General features: G+C 36.3%; 1 protein-coding gene across 1 annotated transcript in view; it reads left to right on the top strand.

Annotated features, from left to right (window-relative positions):
• LOC150099374 (vacuolar protein sorting-associated protein 26C) overlaps positions 1 to 20,204 on the top strand; it is a 113,788-nt gene that overhangs the window by 49,321 nt on the left and 44,263 nt on the right. Inside the window, exons 3-4 of the mRNA XM_090403719.1 lie at positions 6,925 to 7,074; positions 16,211 to 16,291. Coding sequence (XP_090259845.1) covers positions 6,925 to 7,074; positions 16,211 to 16,291 — 231 coding nt within the window. The remainder of the gene's footprint in view (positions 1 to 6,924; positions 7,075 to 16,210; positions 16,292 to 20,204) is intronic.

The raw sequence follows: 20,204 nt of genomic DNA, 5'->3' as shown, positions 1-20,204 counted from the left end.
TGTTCCACAGGTTCTCTATTCACAACACAATTGACATTTTCAATCATTCTGCCTATTTTCATTGTCTTTGTCTTTTTATTGCTGACCTTCATACCATACCTATTACAACAGTTATTCAATTTAGTCAGAGAATCTTGCAGACTTGTTGCGGATTTATTTAGAAGTATAACATCATCCGCATAAAGCAAAGAGCTAACATTAACATCTCCAATTTTGATATCATGTTTAATACCACTTTCCTTCATAATGTGATCCATATAGATAATGAATAACAGAGGGGATAATGCACATCCTTGTCTCACACCAGATTTAACATTAAACCATCTTCCTGTACTTCCTTCAATTCTAACTGCTGACTTACAACTCAAATAAAGACTAAGTATTGCTTGATATAATGCCCCATTGACACCATATAACCGTAGGGTATTGAATAGCTTCTCTCTTGGCACCTTGTCATATGCCTTTTCCAAATCGATAAAACTTAAATACAGATCTTTGTTATATTCCCATGCTTTCTCGACTATTTGTCTTAAAGTGAAGATCTGATCCTGACAGCCTCTATTTGACCTGAATCCAGCTTGTTCTTCACCAAGCTTTTCTTCCACAATTCTTCTCAATCATTTCTCAAGTATACAAATATATATTTGAGCGCCTCCGTAACGCAATTGGAAGAACGACGGTACATTGCGCCCTTCGATTGGAATAGGCCTAAGTTCGATTCTCGTCGCGACGGGAGGAATCTTTATCTGGTCGATTTCAATCGAAGGTGAGTTAGCCGATCTCATATGGAGGTAGCAGGGTTTTTTCTCCCGGAAACTCGGGTTTTTCATCCCGCATACATACAAATCGGCCCTTCAGAACACACGCAATTTACAGATAAAAATTACTAGTTGTGGTGGTGTTGGAAGTGGGCGGTAGATGGCGTTGATGGAGATGATTCATAGTAGAGGTTAGGTGTAGAGACAGTTGTAGATGTCCTCCCACGATGAGTCTTCGGACTCCTTGGAGGTATCAGGAATAATAATAATAATACTTGCATAGATCTTGCCAGGAACACTCAGTAGGGAAATACCTCTGTAATTCTCACATTCAATTTTATTTCCCTTTTTATATATGGGTAGTATGAGAGCTCTACTCCAATCATCAGGAATTCGTCCCTCTGTCCAGGCTTTCTGAACTATGCAGTGCAGCCACTGTAAGATTTTTATACCACCATAATTCAGCATTTCTGGTCGAATATCATTACTCTTGCTGCTTTTCATATTTCAAGCCTTTGATGGCTTTTTCTACTTCAAATATGGATATGTATTCCTGACTGCATGCCTGGTCAGTGTTTTTTACCACTGTGCTGTCATCACTGCTTGTTTCATTTAGCAGTTTTTCAAAGTAATTACTGCATATTTCAAGGATATCTTTTTCTCCCGTTTTCATGTCACCTTTATCATCTCTAACTCCTTTTACAGCACTCTTTCCTCCATTCCTAAGCTTCTTCAACAACCTCTAGAATATTTTGCCATCTTCTTGATATTTATTTTCTATATTCTTGCCAAAGTCCTCCCATGACTTTTGTTTAGCTAGTTTTACACACTGTTTAGCTTTCTTACATTTGTCTCTGTATTCTCTATGAGCACAAGTTGACTTATTGGCCAGGAACTTTTGATATGCTTTCTTCTTTTCCTTCACTGCCTCTTTAACTTCCTGTGTCCACCATGGAGTTCTAATTTTTCTATCCTTGCAGACAACTTAACCACATGCCTCTCTAGCTGAATCAATCAATCGAGGCTTTTTTCAAGGCTTGCCATTGAATCTCCAAGGTTTGATTCCTGTTCTCAAACTCTTTCATTTTTTCTTCAATAATCTTTATGTATACAGTTCATATCTGAGAGCTGATCAACTTTTATTCGCTTTAAAACTTTCTTGCATGTTATTCTTTTCAATATGAAATTCAATTTTCATATTGAAAAGAAATTTCCTGCTCAAGACTAAATAGTGATCACTTCCAATTTCAAATCCTCTGTACACTCTGGTGTCCTGCACCAGGGAGAAAACATCACTATCAACAATAACATAGTCACTGAGACTTTTCTTATTCCCTGCCTCTTCTCTCCACGTGAATTTGTGCACATTTTTATGTTGGAACATGGTGTTAGTAATAACCAGTCCATGTCCTGAGCAGAAATCCAACAGATATTTGCCATTATTATTAGCTGTGCTCTTTTCTCCAAATTTTCCCAAAATATTTTTGTATGTCTCACAATCATTTCCTACTCTGCTATTTAGATCCCCAACAAGGACCATCTTTTCCTTCTTCATTGTGTCAGTTGCTTTTTCTAAAGCCTCAAAAAAATTCCTCCACTTCTACCTTAGTAGAACCTTCTGTGGGACCATAGGCACAAATAAGTCTCATTGTCCAGTTCCCCCATTCTCATATTTGCCCATATTACTCTACTTGAGAATGCCTGCCATTCAAGAAGATTAGCTCCATATTTTGTGTTGAATACTATGGCTACTCCTTCTTTTCCTTGATTGTCATTGCCTGAATATAACATCTTGTATTTATTGCTCAGAAAGATCTCACCAGTTTTTGTCTTTTTTGTGTCGATCTATTATGTCGATCTGGTACTTATCTAATTCCTCAGGTAGCTCCATTTCTTTGCCATTCAGGCTTCTTATGTTGATAGTACCGATCTTTAACTCTGGTGATGTTGAGTTGAGGTTTGTTTTCAGATTTGTTCCAGTAGCTGACTTTTCGCTGTTCGTCCTGGTTCTCTGGTGAAAACAACGGGGGCCTTGTTTAACCGGGTGACGCTCCAGCCGGCATGAAATTTTGTCATGTCGTACCATCATTTTTTATTTTGGTTTAACCAATAAGAATACAATTTGGTCGGCTAAATCCCAAATTGCCAGCCCATCCTCGTTAGTTCAGTATCCAAGCAGATACCCAACAGGGTGCACCACGAGAAGGTGAGGATTGGACATTAGGTCAGAAGCCCTGGTCGGTTCTCCGCATTCCTTTAAAGCTATATGGAGGTCTCCTTTCAGTTATACAGCTTTGACCCTTAAGCACCCCGTCTTTATAATCTTATTGTTTTATATTCAAGATTTAGATGTTTTCTAAATAAACACTCACTTCTAAGTTACTTATCTTCAAAAGTAACAAACAAAAATAAAACACCATCTCACTAATAGCGTTCACATGCACTGTGGCGGGTTGATGCTTGATTTCAACTAATATACATAAATTAAGATAGAAATGGCATGAAAAAGTACTGTTTGATCCTTAGAGCAAGACCTCTGGATTATGTGATTCTTAGCTCATTTATGGTTCTAATGTGCTATTGATTTGCCTTTCATGGAAAAGTTTGTCATCAGAAACACACACACACACACACACACACACACACACACGTGTTTCCACGTGCATGATAAATATATGCAAGATAAAAGCAGTTTGGTTTAACGTAGATTCCAGTTCTGGGGTTGTTACCTTGCGTGTCCATATTCTTGTACTGTGAAATCTCCATTAAATGTAATATTACTGTCTATGATATCATTTATATTCAGTACAGAGTGGCCCATAAGTTATAGAACATTCCATAGAAAAGGCTTCTTTGTGAACCCAAAAATGGAAGGCATTTATGTGATGTGGTTTTTCCTAACTAATAAAAAAAAATCTTGTGATGTTAAAAAACACTTGCAGTTACTTCACAAAGACAGGTCCTTTCTATGGCATGTTCCATGACATAATGGTTGCCCTGTGTTATCACTCTGTTTACTAGAATTCTTATTAGAATGATGAGGATTTCTAATAAACTAAATTGTTTCTTGTTTTCAACTAATTCAGCCTTTAAAAATCATCTGCTTTTTAGAAAATTCAAATTTATCAAATTTTCTTTTTCTAAACATTTTCACAAAGTTATCAGTTATTTATTTTGCAAAGCAAGATTTCTTCTTTAGTATCCTGACTGGAAAAAGCATTCTAAATATATAAGTTTATTCTTGCTATAGTAACAAACTCGTAGGTTTTGAAGTTTTATACACACACACACACACACTGCTTGGAAATAAGTCAGTGGACATCATAGCATGAGGAACAAGCTGCCATGATACCCCCCCCCCCCTTAATAAAATAAAGGTCTCCTTTACTGCAATGACTGCAACAATCCTATAGGGCATACTTTCTACAAGCATGTGATGGCAATGGCAATCGATGAGAATTTTGCGACCTCATCTGACACTCCAGTTCATCCCACAGATGTTCAGTAGAGTTGAGATCTGGGCTCTATGGAAGCCAGTCAAGTGTGGTGATTTACAAACCACTACCACAACCATTTACATCTGTTACATCAGTTCAGCTATTCTGGTTATTTAAAAGAAAAAATCTGTCAGCTGCACCATTTATGTTAATTTCTGTAAAAAGATTGTTTTACATTGAGTGTTAAGTAATTACACAAGAGTTCATTCCAATTGGTGCAATGACTTTTAGCTCTATTTATTTTTAGAATCCAGAAAATTATTGACTCAAGACCAGATAAAATTATATACATTTAATTAAACTACTCCAGTTCATCCCACAGATGTTCATTAGAGTTGAGATCTGGGCTCTATGGAAGCCAGTCAAGTGTGGTGATTTACAAACCACTACCACAACCATTTACATCTGTTACATCAGTTCAGCTATTCTGGTTATTTAAAAAAAAAAAAATCTGTCAGCTGCACCATTTATGTTAATTTCTGTAAAAAGATTGTTTTACATTGAGTGTTAAGTAATTACACAAGAGTTCATTCCAATTGGTGCAATGACTTTTAACTCTATTTATTTTTAGAATCCAGAAAATTATTGACTCAAGACCAGATAAAATTATATACATTTAATTAAACTAAAACAATATATACATTTTAAATAAAATTGCATAAATAACTACAAAACTAATAGGATCCAGTGCCTTCAAAATAAGTCTACACTTGAGAGATTTTCTTATCCTAAAAAAGATTATTTATTCTCTGACTCATTCTGTTACTGGGTTGTTTAACATATACTTAATCATGTCTACCAGACTAAACACCTTTTTTTCACAACAAAATGTTTATCAGTATTCAGTTTTTTTGTTAGGCCATTTCCAAAAATATAAAATTTACTTCATTTCCATGGGATCCTTTTTTTTTATCTCACTCTTTAGCATACACCTGCTCCACTCATCCCCTTTGCCTCACTGGAGCACAAATATTCTTACCTTATGTATTTTTACCACCAACCTACACCCTTAAGACAGAAGACAAAACTTTTCATTCAGCATTTCCTCAAACATTGAATTAGAATGTCAACTTCAATATCTTCTTTTATTTACTAAACACTTGTTGACAGTCAGTTCTTCCAGTTTAAAGATTCACAGTGCTATGATTCCTTTTCGGAATCTTCTATTAATATTTTCCCAACTGTCACGTTTTCTTAAAAACTTCCTAAGAACAAAATTCTTGGTTCCTGTTCTCAAATTTCCATTCTCTCTCTCTCTCTCTCTTTGTTTTCCTTGTTACTATGATACTGAATGCTCTCTCTGTCCGCTGTCAGTCACCCATCAATCTCCTCGGTGAGCATGCACACTTTGTGTAAATGGCAAGCAAGATGTTAAGTAGTAATGGCTAATGTGTTGTCTTTGTTAGTGAAAAAAGAATGTCTTTACAAAACACAACAAATATCTCAACACTTAACAATTTTAAATTACAATAAGAAGATTGAAATCATTACATCTATCAGAATCTAGTAAGTACATTAATTTCAAATGCTTTATATTTCATTTTAACAATAATAATAATAATATCAATGATGGGCATATCACAAGTGCTGATCATATGTGTTACGAAACCAAAACTAATAATATACTAACCTATGTAGAGAAACAATTGTAAAAAGATTCATAATTTTAAATTGATTATTTTTACAGCAGCCTTACGATATGGTGCATTGTCTTGCTGCAATAGACAATGGTCATTTCCATAGAAATGCACATTGCATTATCCAGAATGTTCAGATACCTCTTAGAGTGCAATGTTTGTAGCATCACAAAGATCTGATGCCAAACCAGGAAAAACAGGACCATACCATCTCACTACCACCTCTGAATTTCATAGTTGGGGCTATGCCCTCTGGTAAGAAACGTTCACTGGGCATCCGTCAACCTACACCCATCCATCTGCTTGGTAGAGGGTGTGATGTGATTCATCACTCCATAACACATCTTTCCAAGTTTCGACGTCCCACTGTACATGCCTCTTTGCACCACTGAAGATGATGCTGTATGTTGGTTTGGGTAATGTGGAACTTGCATATTGCAGTCCTATCATGGAAACCAATTGGAGCCTCAGTTATGGATGTTTTTGTGTTCCAGTCTATGCCTTTGCATTCAATGTATCAGCAGACAAATGGTGGTTTTTACATATTATCATTTGTAGCACCCTATGATTACGTTTGGTGAGTGTGGTGGGCCATTCACTCCAGGTAGCACTTGCAGTTGACTCCCCTGCTCTTCCATCTCAGTATGGTATTACTGATTGTTGATATGAGATGGCCCAGATTTGTCAACAATTTGCTGAATAGCTAGACCTGCAACATTCCATCATTTTACAATGCTTCTTTCAAACTCCATCAGGTCCCTTCTTGCAGCCATTTCACCCGGACACAGTTGCACTGACTTGAGAGCATCATATTCCTCCAATTTATACCGACTACAAACACATGATTCATTACATGTGGGCTTTGGTTGTGACTAAAGCCCACAGGTACAATATCTTTTGATAATTTGTTATAATGATGTTTGCTATAGTGAAGTTGATTGTATAATACTTATTATTATTAATATAATTATTAGTTATTAATAATAGTTACACAATCTACTAAATATAAATAAAAAAAATTATTTCTTGTAGCCAGTCCAGTTGTTGAATTATACTCTTGATATTTCCAAACCAGGAAAATTACCAGCTGGCAGGACAGAAATACCTTTTGAATTACCTCTGAAACCCAAAGGCAATAAAATGTTATATGAAACATACCATGGAGTTTTTATAAGTATTCAAGTAAGAAATCATTTATCATTTTGTTCAAGTTTTGATTATCAGCTTATTTTTAAGAATGTGCAGTTGGATTATTATATAAATTTGATGCCTGTTTCAAATTTCAAATAGGAACATAAGTACACATAATTACCCTAAATTATTGTGAATAACTTATTGTGAAAATTATGTAAATAATTTTACTGTATCCATTTATAAAAAATGGATACAGTAAAAAAACCATTCACAAGATGATCCTCCACAGAGATACCACTAATAACAAATAATATAGAAATAGGACATATTTCTATTAGCTTTGACATAACTTCCCTTTTCACCAGTGTCCTAATCAATGATACTATCTTGCTCTTACAGAACATATTTCCCCACGACATCACGACCCTCTTTGCCCACATACTCTGCTCTGGGTATTTCGTGTGGCAAAATAATTTTTACCTTCAAAAAGAGGGTACAGTCATGGGCTCACCACTCCCCCCCCCCCCCCCCCCCCAATAGCAAACTTTTATATGGAAGACTTTGAGCAATGAGCTCTAGATTCGGCGTGCCTAAAGCCCAAAATTTGGCTCGGATACGTTGACGATATTTTCGCCATTTGGCTGCGAAGCACTAAATGATGCATTCCTTAGCCACCTGAATAAACAACACAAATGTATCCAATTCATCATTGAAATAGAAAAAAACAACTCTCTTCCGTTCCTAGACACACTCGTCACACATCTTCAGGCTGTCTCTCCTTCTCAGTCTGCTGCAAACCTACACACACAGGCCAGTACATACACAAAACTTCTTATCATCACCCAACACAAAAACTAGAGGTCATAAGCACCCTTAAACACAGAGCCCAAACTATTTGTTCAAATGAACAAGCTCTTAACCATGAATATGAGATCATTAACCATACCTTTATACAAAATGGATACAGTAAAAAAACCATTCACAAGATCCTCCACAGAGATACCACTAATAACAAAAAAGATTTTAAGAATGCTATTGCCATACCATATGTTAGAGGCATTTCCAAAAAAATAGACAGAACATTACACAAATACAACATCAAAATCATCTTTAAACCCCCAACAAAATTAAGACACACCTACTCAGTTCTTCCTCTGCCACAGGGGGTTTACAAAATATAATGCACATGTAACATACTATACATAGGGGAAACAGGGTGAACTATCCCCAATCAGGAAGGATGAACATAAATGACACATTAAATATCTCCATTTTGGAAAAACCGGCCTTTCTGACTACGCACTCCAAACATACCACAGAATTGATTGGAAAGGTACCAAGTCCCTACACCGCACCAAAACCTGGTTCGAGCGGAAATTCAAAGAAGCATGTGAAATGCTAAAACATAATCTGAATCTGAATAAAAATGATGGTCTAACCATTCCAATTCATAGCAACCACAAAGAAAAATCTCAATACAAGAAGACTTGGTGAAGTGTTTTTTTTTTTTTTTTCATGAACATTCAATAGCAACCTGAACTGTACTAATCCAGAAGATAATCGTAATATAACAATATGAACTGTACATTTCTAGAAGAATATTAGTATGTGAGGACTTTAGCAGAGTTTATTGTAGGTTTTTTTTAGAGGTCAGGCTAAGAAAAAGATTAGTTAACAACGTAGATTTAATTTACCTTTATAGAGTGCAACAGCATGTAGCTTGGTTCCTATACACATGTATCCTTCTGATGATGACCTCAATACAGGGGTCAAAACATCGAGTTGTTAGTTTATTAATAATTAGTAAAATAATCTTTTCAACATGTGTGTTTTATGTCTCTAAATTCATAAATATGAATGCTGATCACCGTGCAACCTTAAAAGAAAGAGTTCTCTCAAAATATGATTTAGCCTTTCTTATTGTACTAATTACCATTCTTGAATGCACTTGGTATTGCTCATGAGCATGGTGATTATCTTTTTTGTTTCTTTTATTTTATTTTTTATTTTTATTTTTTTTCCCAGCTCATGCTGTATATTGCTATGCATCCACTTAATCCTTACTCCCATTACCTTCTTGACTGTGGGTATGCAATATGATACGCTCTCTCAAACAAACAATCCCTGCCCACTTCCCATGGCACTGCTCTAAGCTGCCACTTAAGTTTGTCATAACTGCCAGCTTTGAAGTTCAACATAAACCCTTTCTTGACTGAGAATTCCACATGTTGAGCAACCTCCCAGAACAAGACTGTGTGGTCACTTTCTCTAGTTGCTACTGTAGTTATAGAGAGAACATATGATGTTATTAGCATATTTATTTTTGTTGATCAAAGTTTTTCAGCTATCATTAATAATACCCCTTCTCTACCTGTCCTATTTCCTCCATCTTCTCTAAAAATACAATGTCTTTTACATTGTATCTACATCATCCTCTGTCAATTAAATTGCACTGGTGTTGATATTTGTCACTATCTGTAGATATGCATGAGCTGGGTTTGCTGTTTTGAGGGATGAAAAAACTAAAGTTTCTAGGAGAAAAACATTCCACCTCCATATAAGATTGACCAACTCACCTTTAGTCAAAAGATTCCTCACGTCACAGACTGGAATTGCATCTAGGTCTTTCTGACCAAAGTCAGTCTGCACTGACTGAGCTATGGAGACTCAGGAGGTTGTGAAAAAGGCCCAGAACAAAATGACCAAGTTGGTGAGTGTTCTCTGGAATGCTCCTTATGAGGATAGTTTAAAGGTATGTGGATTGCAAAGTTTAGTTGATAGGCAGAAAAAGAGGGAACATGATACAAATTTACATTACTAAAGGAGTTCCATATGGTTGACACAAAAGAAATTTTTCAATACAGGATGAATGGGGACAAGGGGAGCTAGGAATCACTTCTGGAAGTTGTATAGGTATTGCTAGTAACAGTGTGCAGGCTAGATTTTTTGCTTAGAGAGTGGGGAATAATGAGAACAGATTGTCAGAAGTAGTTGTGAGTGAACGAGTTTTATGATAAGTATTGCATGTGTAAAGGTTAGTATGGGTCTCTGACAGTAAGCCTTCTGACTCCACAGAGATACCATATAATAATAATCATAATTCTTTTTAAAATCATTAACCTTAAAATGCAGCATATGATGTGTTAAAATAATGTTTAGGATTCCAGTTTGGGATTCCTCTGATTGTTTTCATTTATTTTGTCTTCCTTCTTTGGATTGCCTGCCTGCATTATTGAATTTAATTTTTTGGCCATGCATGCACCTTTCTTTTCATAGTGGTGAGTTATATGCTTGAATTACACTACTATTTGAATTGAATTGAAAATTTTTGGAGTTAGTCTGTTTTGAGAGTTATTTGGGCTCAAGCTGTGAATCCTCTACATATGAATCTTAATTTCTGTATTTAACCTTCCTACCAGCCGAGACGGATGAAATAGTGAGACCAGATTGCACTTCTTATCCATGTTATTCAACTGGTGTTACAGGATCGTATTCAGATTTAGCTGGACATCTATAGATGTCATGGCTGGTTGGGATGTTAAAGGAAAAGCATTACAGTTCCACAGCAAAAACTTTACAAAAAAGTTAATATTTTACTATTAAAGATATCCAACAAACATCTTTAATATCATATGTTTTCTTTTTGAATCTGAACTGTTGAAATTAACCTGTTACCTCATAGTGTCATTCATTATTTGCTTTCCTTTTCCCTTATATATTGCATATAGTAGTTTCAGCTTTTTGCAGTGATCTGAATAATTGTTTTCTGACATGCATTATTTTGCTTCTTTCATTTTGAGTGAATATTTTCAATCTCAAGTCTGATCCTTTGACTTTGTTTGCTGTGGACTTTTTAAATATTTTCATTCTATATAAGAATATATAAGTTATTGTTTCACCATTTTAGTAATTCCTTCTCTCTCTCTCTCTCTCTCTCTCTCTATATATATATATATATCATCTAGGAATGAAATATGTTTGAGAAGTTGGAGTATAACTCATTCATGTTTTGAGATGTAGTATGGTATGTTATTTAGTATTATGAACTTATATTGCAAAATCATGGATGCAAGATTGTTAGCAAACCATTCTTTTTTGTTGAAATATGACTGTTTCATTGTGGTAATCACTACCTTCCCTTTGTTGTTTGAATGAAATATGGAAGGTTGTTTTTTATATTCATGATCATAGCAGATAGAAGTTAATTGATTTTTTTATTTTTGAGACAATTATAGAAGAACAGAAACAAAATGAAAAAATAACAAGAATTTGCCTTATTTATATAGGGCACTGCTGTTTAATTGGGCAAGTCAGTAACTTCGACCACATGGAGTGTTAGAAAAATTTACATAATTACTGCATGACTCATTCATTTAGTATAACATGAGTTTGCATCCATTGATGATAACCCTGAATATTATAATAAAAATGAAGATTTTGAGAATGAAATTGTGGAGGAAATTGCAGCAAAACATCAGAGGGCATTAGAAGAATGTGAAAGTTGTGAGGATGATGCTCTCAAGCTTGAACAGTTGAGTAACCAGGATGATAGAAAATTTATTGCTTGATTATGAGTATTTTATACAAGTAGGCAATGAAGGTAGTCCTATATGTACACTAAACACCTATGCTAATTTTGTTCTATTGCAGTCAGTCAAACTCAGACAGAACAGGTAACATTTTCTCAGTTCATAGAATGTCATTAACTGCTAAGAACTGGATGTGACCTCCACATAGCCTTTAAAGGAATCTGGAGAACCGACCAGGGCTTCTGACCTAATGTCCAATTCTCACCTTCTCGTGGTGCACCCTGTTGGGTATCTACTTTGATACTGAACGAACGAGGATGGGCTGGCAATTTAGGATTTAGCCGACCAAATTGTATTCTTATTGGTTAAACCAAAATAAAAAATGATGGTACAACATGACAAAATTTCATGCTGGCTGGGGCGTCGCCCAGTTGAACAAGGCCCCCGTTGTTTTCGCCAGGGAACCAGGGCGAACAGCAAAAACTCAGCTACTGGAACAAATCTGAAAACAAACCCCAACTCAACATCACCAGAGTTAAAGATCGGTACTATCAACGTAAGAAGCCTGAATGGCAAAGAAATGGAGCTAGCTGAGGAATTAGATAAGTACCAGATCGACATAATAGGGGTGACTGAAACAAAAAAGACCAAAACTGGTGAGATCTTTCTGAGCAATAAATACAAAATGTTATATTCAGGCAATGACAATCAAGGAAAAGAAGGAGTAGCCATAGTATTCAACACAAAATACGAGGCTAATCTTCTTGAATGGCAGTCAGTCTCAAGTAGAGTAATGTGGGCAAATATGAGAATGGGGAACTGGACAACGAACTTATTTGTGCCTATGGTCCCACAGAAGGTTCTACTAAGGTAGAAGTGAAGGAATTTTTTGAGGCTTTAGAAAAAGCAACTGACACAATGAAAAAGGAAAAGTTGGTCCTTGTTGGCGATCTAAATAGCAGAGTAGGAAATGACTGTGAGACATACAAAAATATTTTGGGAAAATTTGGAGAAAAGAGCAAAGCTAATAATAATGGCAAATATCTGTTGGATTTCTGCTCAGGACATGGACTGGTTATTACTAACACCATGTTCCAACATAAAAAGTGAAGGAATTTTTTGAGGCTTTAGAAAAAGCAACTGACACAATGAAAAAGGAAAAGTTGGTCCTTGTTGGCGATCTAAATAGCAGAGTAGGAAATGACTGTGAGACATACAAAAATATTTTGGGAAAATTTGGAGAAAAGAGCAAAGCTAATAATAATGGCAAATATCTGTTGGATTTCTGCTCAGGACATGGACTGGTTATTACTAACACCATGTTCCAACATAAAAAGTGAAGGAATTTTTTGAGGCTTTAGAAAAAGCAACTGACACAATGAAAAAGGAAAAGTTGGTCCTTGTTGGCGATCTAAATAGCAGAGTAGGAAATGACTGTGAGACATACAAAAATATTTTGGGAAAATTTGGAGAAAAGAGCAAAGCTAATAATAATGGCAAATATCTGTTGGATTTCTGCTCAGGACATGGACTGGTTATTACTAACACCATGTTCCAACATAAAAATGTGCACAAATTCACATGGAGAGAAAAGGCTAGGAATAAAAAAAAGTCTCATTGACTATGTTATTGTTGATAGTGATGTTTTCTCCCTGGTGCAGGACACCAGAGTGTACAGAGGATTTGAAATTGAAAGTGATCACTATTTAGTCTTGAGCAGGATAAAATTGAATTTCATATTGAAAAGAATAACATGTAAGAAAGTTTTAAAGTGAATAAAAGTTGAGCAGCTCTCAGATGTGAACTGTAGACTAAAATACAGAAAGATTATTGAAAAGAAAATGAAAGAGTTTGAGATCAGGAATCAAACCTTGGAGATTCAATGGCAAACTCTGAAGAAAACATTGATTGATTCTGCCAGAGAGGCATGTGGTGAGGTTGTGTGCATGGATAAAAAAATCAGAACTCACTAGTGGGCACAGGAAGTTAAAGAGGCAGTGAAGGAAAAGAAGAAAGCATATCAAAAGTTCCTGGCAAATAAGTCAGCTTTTACTCTTACACAATACAGAGACAAATGTAAGAAAGCTAAACAGTGTAAAACTAGCTAAACAAAAGTCATGGGATGACTTTGGCAAGAATATAGAAAATAAATATCAAGAAGTTGGCAAAATATTCTGGAGGTTGTTGAATAGGAATGGAGGAAAGAGTGCTGTAAAAGGAGTTAGAGATGATAAAGGTGACATGAAAACAGGAGAAAAAGATATCCTTGAAGTATGGAGTAATTACTTTGAAAAATTGCTAAATGAAACAAGCAGTGATGATAGCACAGTGATAAAAAACACTGACCAGGCATGCAGTCAGGAATACATATCCATACTTGAAGTAGAAAAAGCCATCAAAGGCTTGAAATGTGGAAAACCAGCAGGAGTAGATGATATTCGACCAGAAATGCTGAAGTATGGTGGTATAAAAGTCTTACAGTGGCTGCACTGCATAGTTCAGAAAGCCTGGACAGAGGGACGAATTCCCGATGATTGGAGTAGAGCTCTCATAGTAGCCATATATAAAAAAGGGAAATAAAACAATGTGAGAATTACAGAGGTATTTCCCTACTGAGTGTTCCTGGCAAGATCTATGCAAGTATACTTGAGAAACGGTTGAGAAGAATTGTGGAAGAAAAGCTTGGTGAAGAACAAGCTGGATCCAGGCAAATAGAGGCTGTCAGGATCAGATCTTCACTTTACGACAAATAGTCGAGAATGCATGGGAATATAACAAAGATCTGTATTTAAGTTTTGTCGATTTTTGGAAAAGGCATATGACAAGGTGCCAAGAGAGAAGCTATTCAATACGCTGCAGTTATATGGTGTCAATGGGGCATTATATGAAGCAATACTTAGTCTTTATTTGAGTTATAAGTCAGCAGTTAGAATTGAAGGAAGTACAGGAAGATGGTTCAATGTTAAATCTGGTGTGAGACATCCCCTCTGTTATTCATTATCTATATGGATCACATTATGAAGGAAAGTGGTATTAAACCTGATATCAAAATTGGAGATGTTGATGTCAGCTCTTTGCTTTATGCGGATGATGTTATACTTCTAAATAAATCCGCTACAAGTCTGCAAGATTCTCTTACTAAATTGAATAGCTGTTGTAATAGATATGGTATGAAGGTCAGCAATAAAAAGACAAAGACAATGAAAATAGGCAGAATCATTGAAAATGTCAACTGTGTTGTGAATGGAGAACCTGTTGATCAAGTAAAACGTTTCAGCTACTTAGGCACGATTTTTACTGAAGATGGTAAATTAAATATAGAAATAGGCAACAGAATCAGCAAAGCTGGTATGGTGGGAAGTCAATTGAATAAATTCATATGGAATAAGAGAGAAATTAGTCGGAACACTAAATTAGCTGTATACAAGACTGTGTTCAAACCAGTTTTAACTTATGGATCTGAGAGCTGGGTCAGAAGTAAAACACTTGACCAAAGACTAGAGACCGCAGATATGAGAGTCCTGAGAATGATTAGAGGCGTGAACAGATGGCATCAATGGCAATATCATATTAAAAATGAGGATATTAGAAAGAACTTGACATTGTCAGCATCCATGAATGCGTTAGCAGAGCTAATCTCAGGTGGTATGGTCATTAAATAGAATGTGAGAGTAAAGATTAGCAAAACAAGTGTTCTCTGCCAGGTTGGCAGGAAAACGACCCAGAGGAAGACCAAGATATAGGTGGATTGATACGGTACAAAGTGCCTTAGAAGATAGAAATATAAGATCTGATAATGTTGGAGTCTTGACAAGTAACAGACTGATTTGGAGGAATATTGTAGATAGGAAGTTAGTAATGATGTAATTTTTTCATGTAGTACTGTCATATCCTGTACCCCTTGAGGGTACATGGCAGGAATTTAATGATGATGATAATGTAAATTTAAATTATTTTCATGGCAAATATTTTATTTTAATTAAAGCCATTTGTTTATAAATCTAGTCATTATATTGCAAAATCATGGATATAAGATTGTTAATAAAAACCTTTCTTTTTTGTTGAAATATGACTGTTTCATAAGTGTATAAGTCTAGTCCACGCAGTTAGCCTAGTGGCTGTGCGCTTCACAACCATATGCCTAGGGAAGGAGTGTCGTTGGTTTGATTCCCGTCAGTGACGTGAGGAGCTGAAGGATTTTCCTCAGCCATAGCCAAGTTAGCCAGCCTTGGGCATGGACAGTAGGATTTTTTCCCCAGTTTATCCTGGGGTTTTTTGCTCCACAAAACAGGCAAACTGGTCTTGAGAACCCAACACTACGGACATAGGATACACCGGAGTGTAGGGCTTGACCACCTTATCCTGTGAACGGTTTGAGGTCCGATGATAAATAAACCCTCAACACCACAAGGTAAAAGAGGTAAATAGGAAGATGAGAAGAGATGTTTAAGTCAATAATTTTGCTATTCATCCAAAGAAAAACTTATCCTTTATCTTATGTACATATATCTTTTCAACTCTATGTGAACTTCATGTAATTGGCCACATTACGCTATACCTGATGTGGTCCAATTAACTGGAATCCACTGTATAAGATAATAGGAAACAGCTAGTTTTTTACAAATATGTTAATGATTTTACTTCTTATTTTTCAGTATGTTTTAAAAGCTGAAATGAAGAGATCACTTCTGAATAAGGACTTACAAAAGGCAGTAGAATTCATTGTGGAATATAAGGTACTTTTTTTTTTGTAATACTTCTATGAAAAAACAAGTAAAGGAAACAATTGCAGACAATCATAAAAGTAGCATTTTTTATAGTGATATCATTTGTTATCACAGTTGAACCTGTGACTTTGCAGCAAGAAAAGTGCAGCTCCAATTTCATCAACCTTTGTAGGCAATGAAGGTAGTCCTATATGTACACTAAATACCTATGCTAATTTTGTTTATTAGTAATTTTGTAATTAAAAACTATTCCAAAAAATATTTTTAGACTGTTACTAGAAACATTGCCAACATATAATCATGTGGATGCACATTTGAAGATAAAATCCTTTTTCTTCAGAGCTAGATGAATTTTCAAAATTTGGAGCTGCCCTTTTTTTGCACCAGATTGCATAAAAATATGCTGATTAAGGTAAATAATTAAAATACGTAACAAAATGTTATTACAAAACCATTTATTACTACATGGGAATATGTCAGAAAATATCAAACAACACAGTTTTATGAAAATTGCAAAGAAATATTTACAAGAAATAATCATATTAGTTGCAAAGTTGTAGGGTGCAAGTACTATGATCATTATAACTCTGCACTGGCTTATTGGCTGCCTCATTCTTATTCCAATCTATCAGGGTTTTTTTTTTTTAACATACAGTGCATCCTATAACTCAATTTTCAAGCATAAATGGAGCTTCCTTCTTTTTCATAGTAATATCTTCAACTTTTACTTTTCTTTTCTTTTCTAAATCGCTTAGGGAATTGAACAACGTAGATCCGAATATAAATTAAATTATACTTTAATAAATATTTCCAATATTTCAGGAACGTCACGTTGCCATTTTCAAAAGGAACTTACAAAAAAGGCACGTGCACACAGTCACTACAACACAGTAACTGAGAATGAAAATATGAAGCTATCGTTCTCCTAGAAGTCCTGCTGGTGCCCTCTAGCGTGCTAAGTAGGTGTTCCTGGCCGTTGGGCTGAAGGTCTGCTGATGTATGCCTCCCAAATTTGGGGCAGTCGCATACAACCATTGAGGTTTGAGGAGTTTCTTAGGGCTGAGGCTGATTCCATAAATAGTCTTTCGAATTTGTATTTGCTACGGTGTATTACTGTAGCTTTCTTCAACCGTATTCTGTGGCTTGTATCCAGAGCATAGTCTGCAAGACCAGAATGGCTGTACTTGTGAAACTGGATGTAGTCATTGTGTTCAGAAATTCTGATATTCGCTGTCCTGCCTGTTTGGCCAAAGTACAATAGTTTACAACTGCAAGGGACCTGGTATACACCAGGTAGGTCTATGGTTGGTCTTTGGTGGAGTGGATAAGGGATGCCAATTTTCTGTAAGGCCTGTAACAGGAGGTGAGGTCATGTTTTTTTAAAATTTTGGTAATTTTTTCTGAGGTGCCTCGGATGTAGGGAATGGTGATGGATTTAGAGTAATCTTTGTTGTGGAGGGGGGGGGGGGGGCTGTGGTTTGTAGGTTTTAATATTTTTTGGATTTTTTTTTTTTGGGGGGGGGGGGTAGCCATTGGCTGAGAAAGTGTTCAGGATGTGATTTAGTTCAGTGTTTAGGGCCATGTCGTTAGAACAGATTAGTTTATCCCTGTTGTATAGTGTTTTCACCACTCCATATTGTTGTGAGGGGGGGGGGAATTGTTGGTGAATGTATCTGCCTGTATGGGTGGGTTTTCTATAAACTGAGAAAACCAAGGTTCCATCAGGCTGGCAGGTGACTAGTGTGTCTAGGAAAGGGAGGCTGTTGTTTTCCTCTTTTTCCAGGGTGAATTTGATTCTGGAGTGTTGGTTGTTTAAGTGTGTAAGGAAGGAGAGGAGTGTTTCAGAGCCATGTGGCCAAATAGCGAACACATCATCAAAGTAGCAGAGCCATATGGTTGGTTTTTGTGGGGCAGAGGCTAAGGCTTTTTCTTCAAAGGTCTCCATAAAGAAATTGGCCAAGGGTGGGGAGAGTGGTGAACCCATGGCTGTACCCTCTATTTGTTTGTAGAATTTTCCCTGCCAAACGAAATAGCCTGAGTTCATTGTGAACTGAAATAGGGCTGAGATATCGGGAGAAAATTTAGCTTGGATTTGTTCTAAAGTTTCCTTGAGTGGGACATTTGTGAATAAGGAGGAGACGTCAAAGCTGACCATTATGTCAGTATGTTGGAGTGTAAGGTTTTCTATGCTGGCTTTGAAGTGGGCTAAGTTTTTTATGTGTGATGGTGTGTTGTCAGTATAGTGTGTGAGCTCATGAGAGGAACAAAGCTGAATTTATTGAGCTGTTGCAAAACAATTTTGTCTGTTAGCATATAACAGAAGCAGCTCAAGGTGAGTGTTAGACCTGATTGTAATATCAGAGGGATTTCAGTTAAAGATGTTGTGTGTCAACTGTTGTGGTTTAATTGTTGGAGAGACCGGTGAGAATCAGAATCCAGAATCGGATTGACAACAGTGGTATTATCTTTGATGGACAGCATGGATTGGCTAAAGGGGGGGGGTCATGTGTTAGTAATATACTTATTACAATAAGGTGACAGTTTCATTGGACAAATGAGATGGATACACAGTAGTATACTTAGATTTTACAAATGTTTTTGATAGATTATCACATGATAAGTTGATAGTCAAACTTTGGCAGATGGAGTTTGATATTAGACTAGTGCATTGGATTGGAGACTGCCTATCTGGGGAAGCAGTATCCGAGAAGAGGAAAGTCACTAGTGGTGTACCTCAGGGGCCCTAAAACAGACCCTTGAATATCTCCATCCAAATCTTAATTTGGATGGGGATATTCAGTTGTTTGCAGATGATGCAAAGTTTGGACAAACTATGAGGAGTAGATAAGATGATCTGGCCTTACAAGAAAACTTGAATAGATTGAGTGAATGGGCACAGGAGTGAGGATGACAGTTCAATATTGCAAAATGTAAGATTTTAAAATTTGGAAACAAAGATGGGATGTAGAATTGTTGGAGGTAGAGGAAATAAGAGATCTTGGGATGATGGTGGATAAGGATTTAAAATTTAGGGGACACGTTGCAAAAATTGTGAGGACAACACAATGAATTCTGGGAATGGTATGGAGGACACTGACTATAGAAGTAGGGAGATTCTTGTTCCATTGTATAAGGCCTTGATTAAGCCACATATGGACTACTGTGCACAGATTTGGTTACCTGGTTTTCAAAAGGATTAAGAGATGTTGGAAAGGGTCCAGAAGCAACTGACTAAGATAGTTTCTGATCTCTGGAATGTTGAATATGAGGAAAGGTTGAAAAGATGCAATTTACAGAGTCTAGTGGATAAGGAAGAGGGGTGATATGATAGAGATGTACAAGTTGGTAAGGGGTTGTTATAGGATCAATGTTGAAGAAGTTTTTCATAAAATGGTGGGATATCAGGGGAGAACAATAGGTCATCCCTGGAAGCTGTGTAAGGAGGGTATGAACAAGGGAGTGAAAAGCAGGCATGCAGAGTTGTGAATGATTGGAATTCCTTGCCTGAGAGTGTGGTGTCTACATAAAATTCAAATGTGTTTAAGGCAAGATATGATGAGTTATGTATGACAAAAGGAACCTCCAAGATGAGTCTTTAACTCCATGGAGTCTTAGAACAATAATAATGTGACTGTTATGCCTCCAGTTGGTGATACTGATCTGGGAAGTGGCTAAGTATATTGATGTCCATTTAGTAAAGGTTAAGTGCTGAACTTCTTCAACCTATCCATCCCTTAGGATGGTAGAGTCCTCTTATTAAGGATCATGATGAATTAATGCAGCCAGCACATCACTCCTCTGCAACCAATGGGCTCGTCTATACCAACTCTGCTACATTCCCTAAGGCCAGTATTTTATGGCTGTAGATCTGTGTTTGTCTGTTCTGAAGGATGAAAAATCCAAGTTTCTATGAGGGAAAATA

The sequence above is a fragment of the Typopeltis vanoorti genome, chromosome 14 (assembly GCF_054136105.1).
Source record: "Typopeltis vanoorti isolate ZY-2024b chromosome 14, IOZ_Tvanoo_1.0, whole genome shotgun sequence".
Lineage (NCBI taxonomy): Eukaryota > Metazoa > Arthropoda > Arachnida > Uropygi > Thelyphonidae > Typopeltis > Typopeltis vanoorti.
This window is presented reverse-complemented; position numbering and strand designations above follow the sequence as displayed.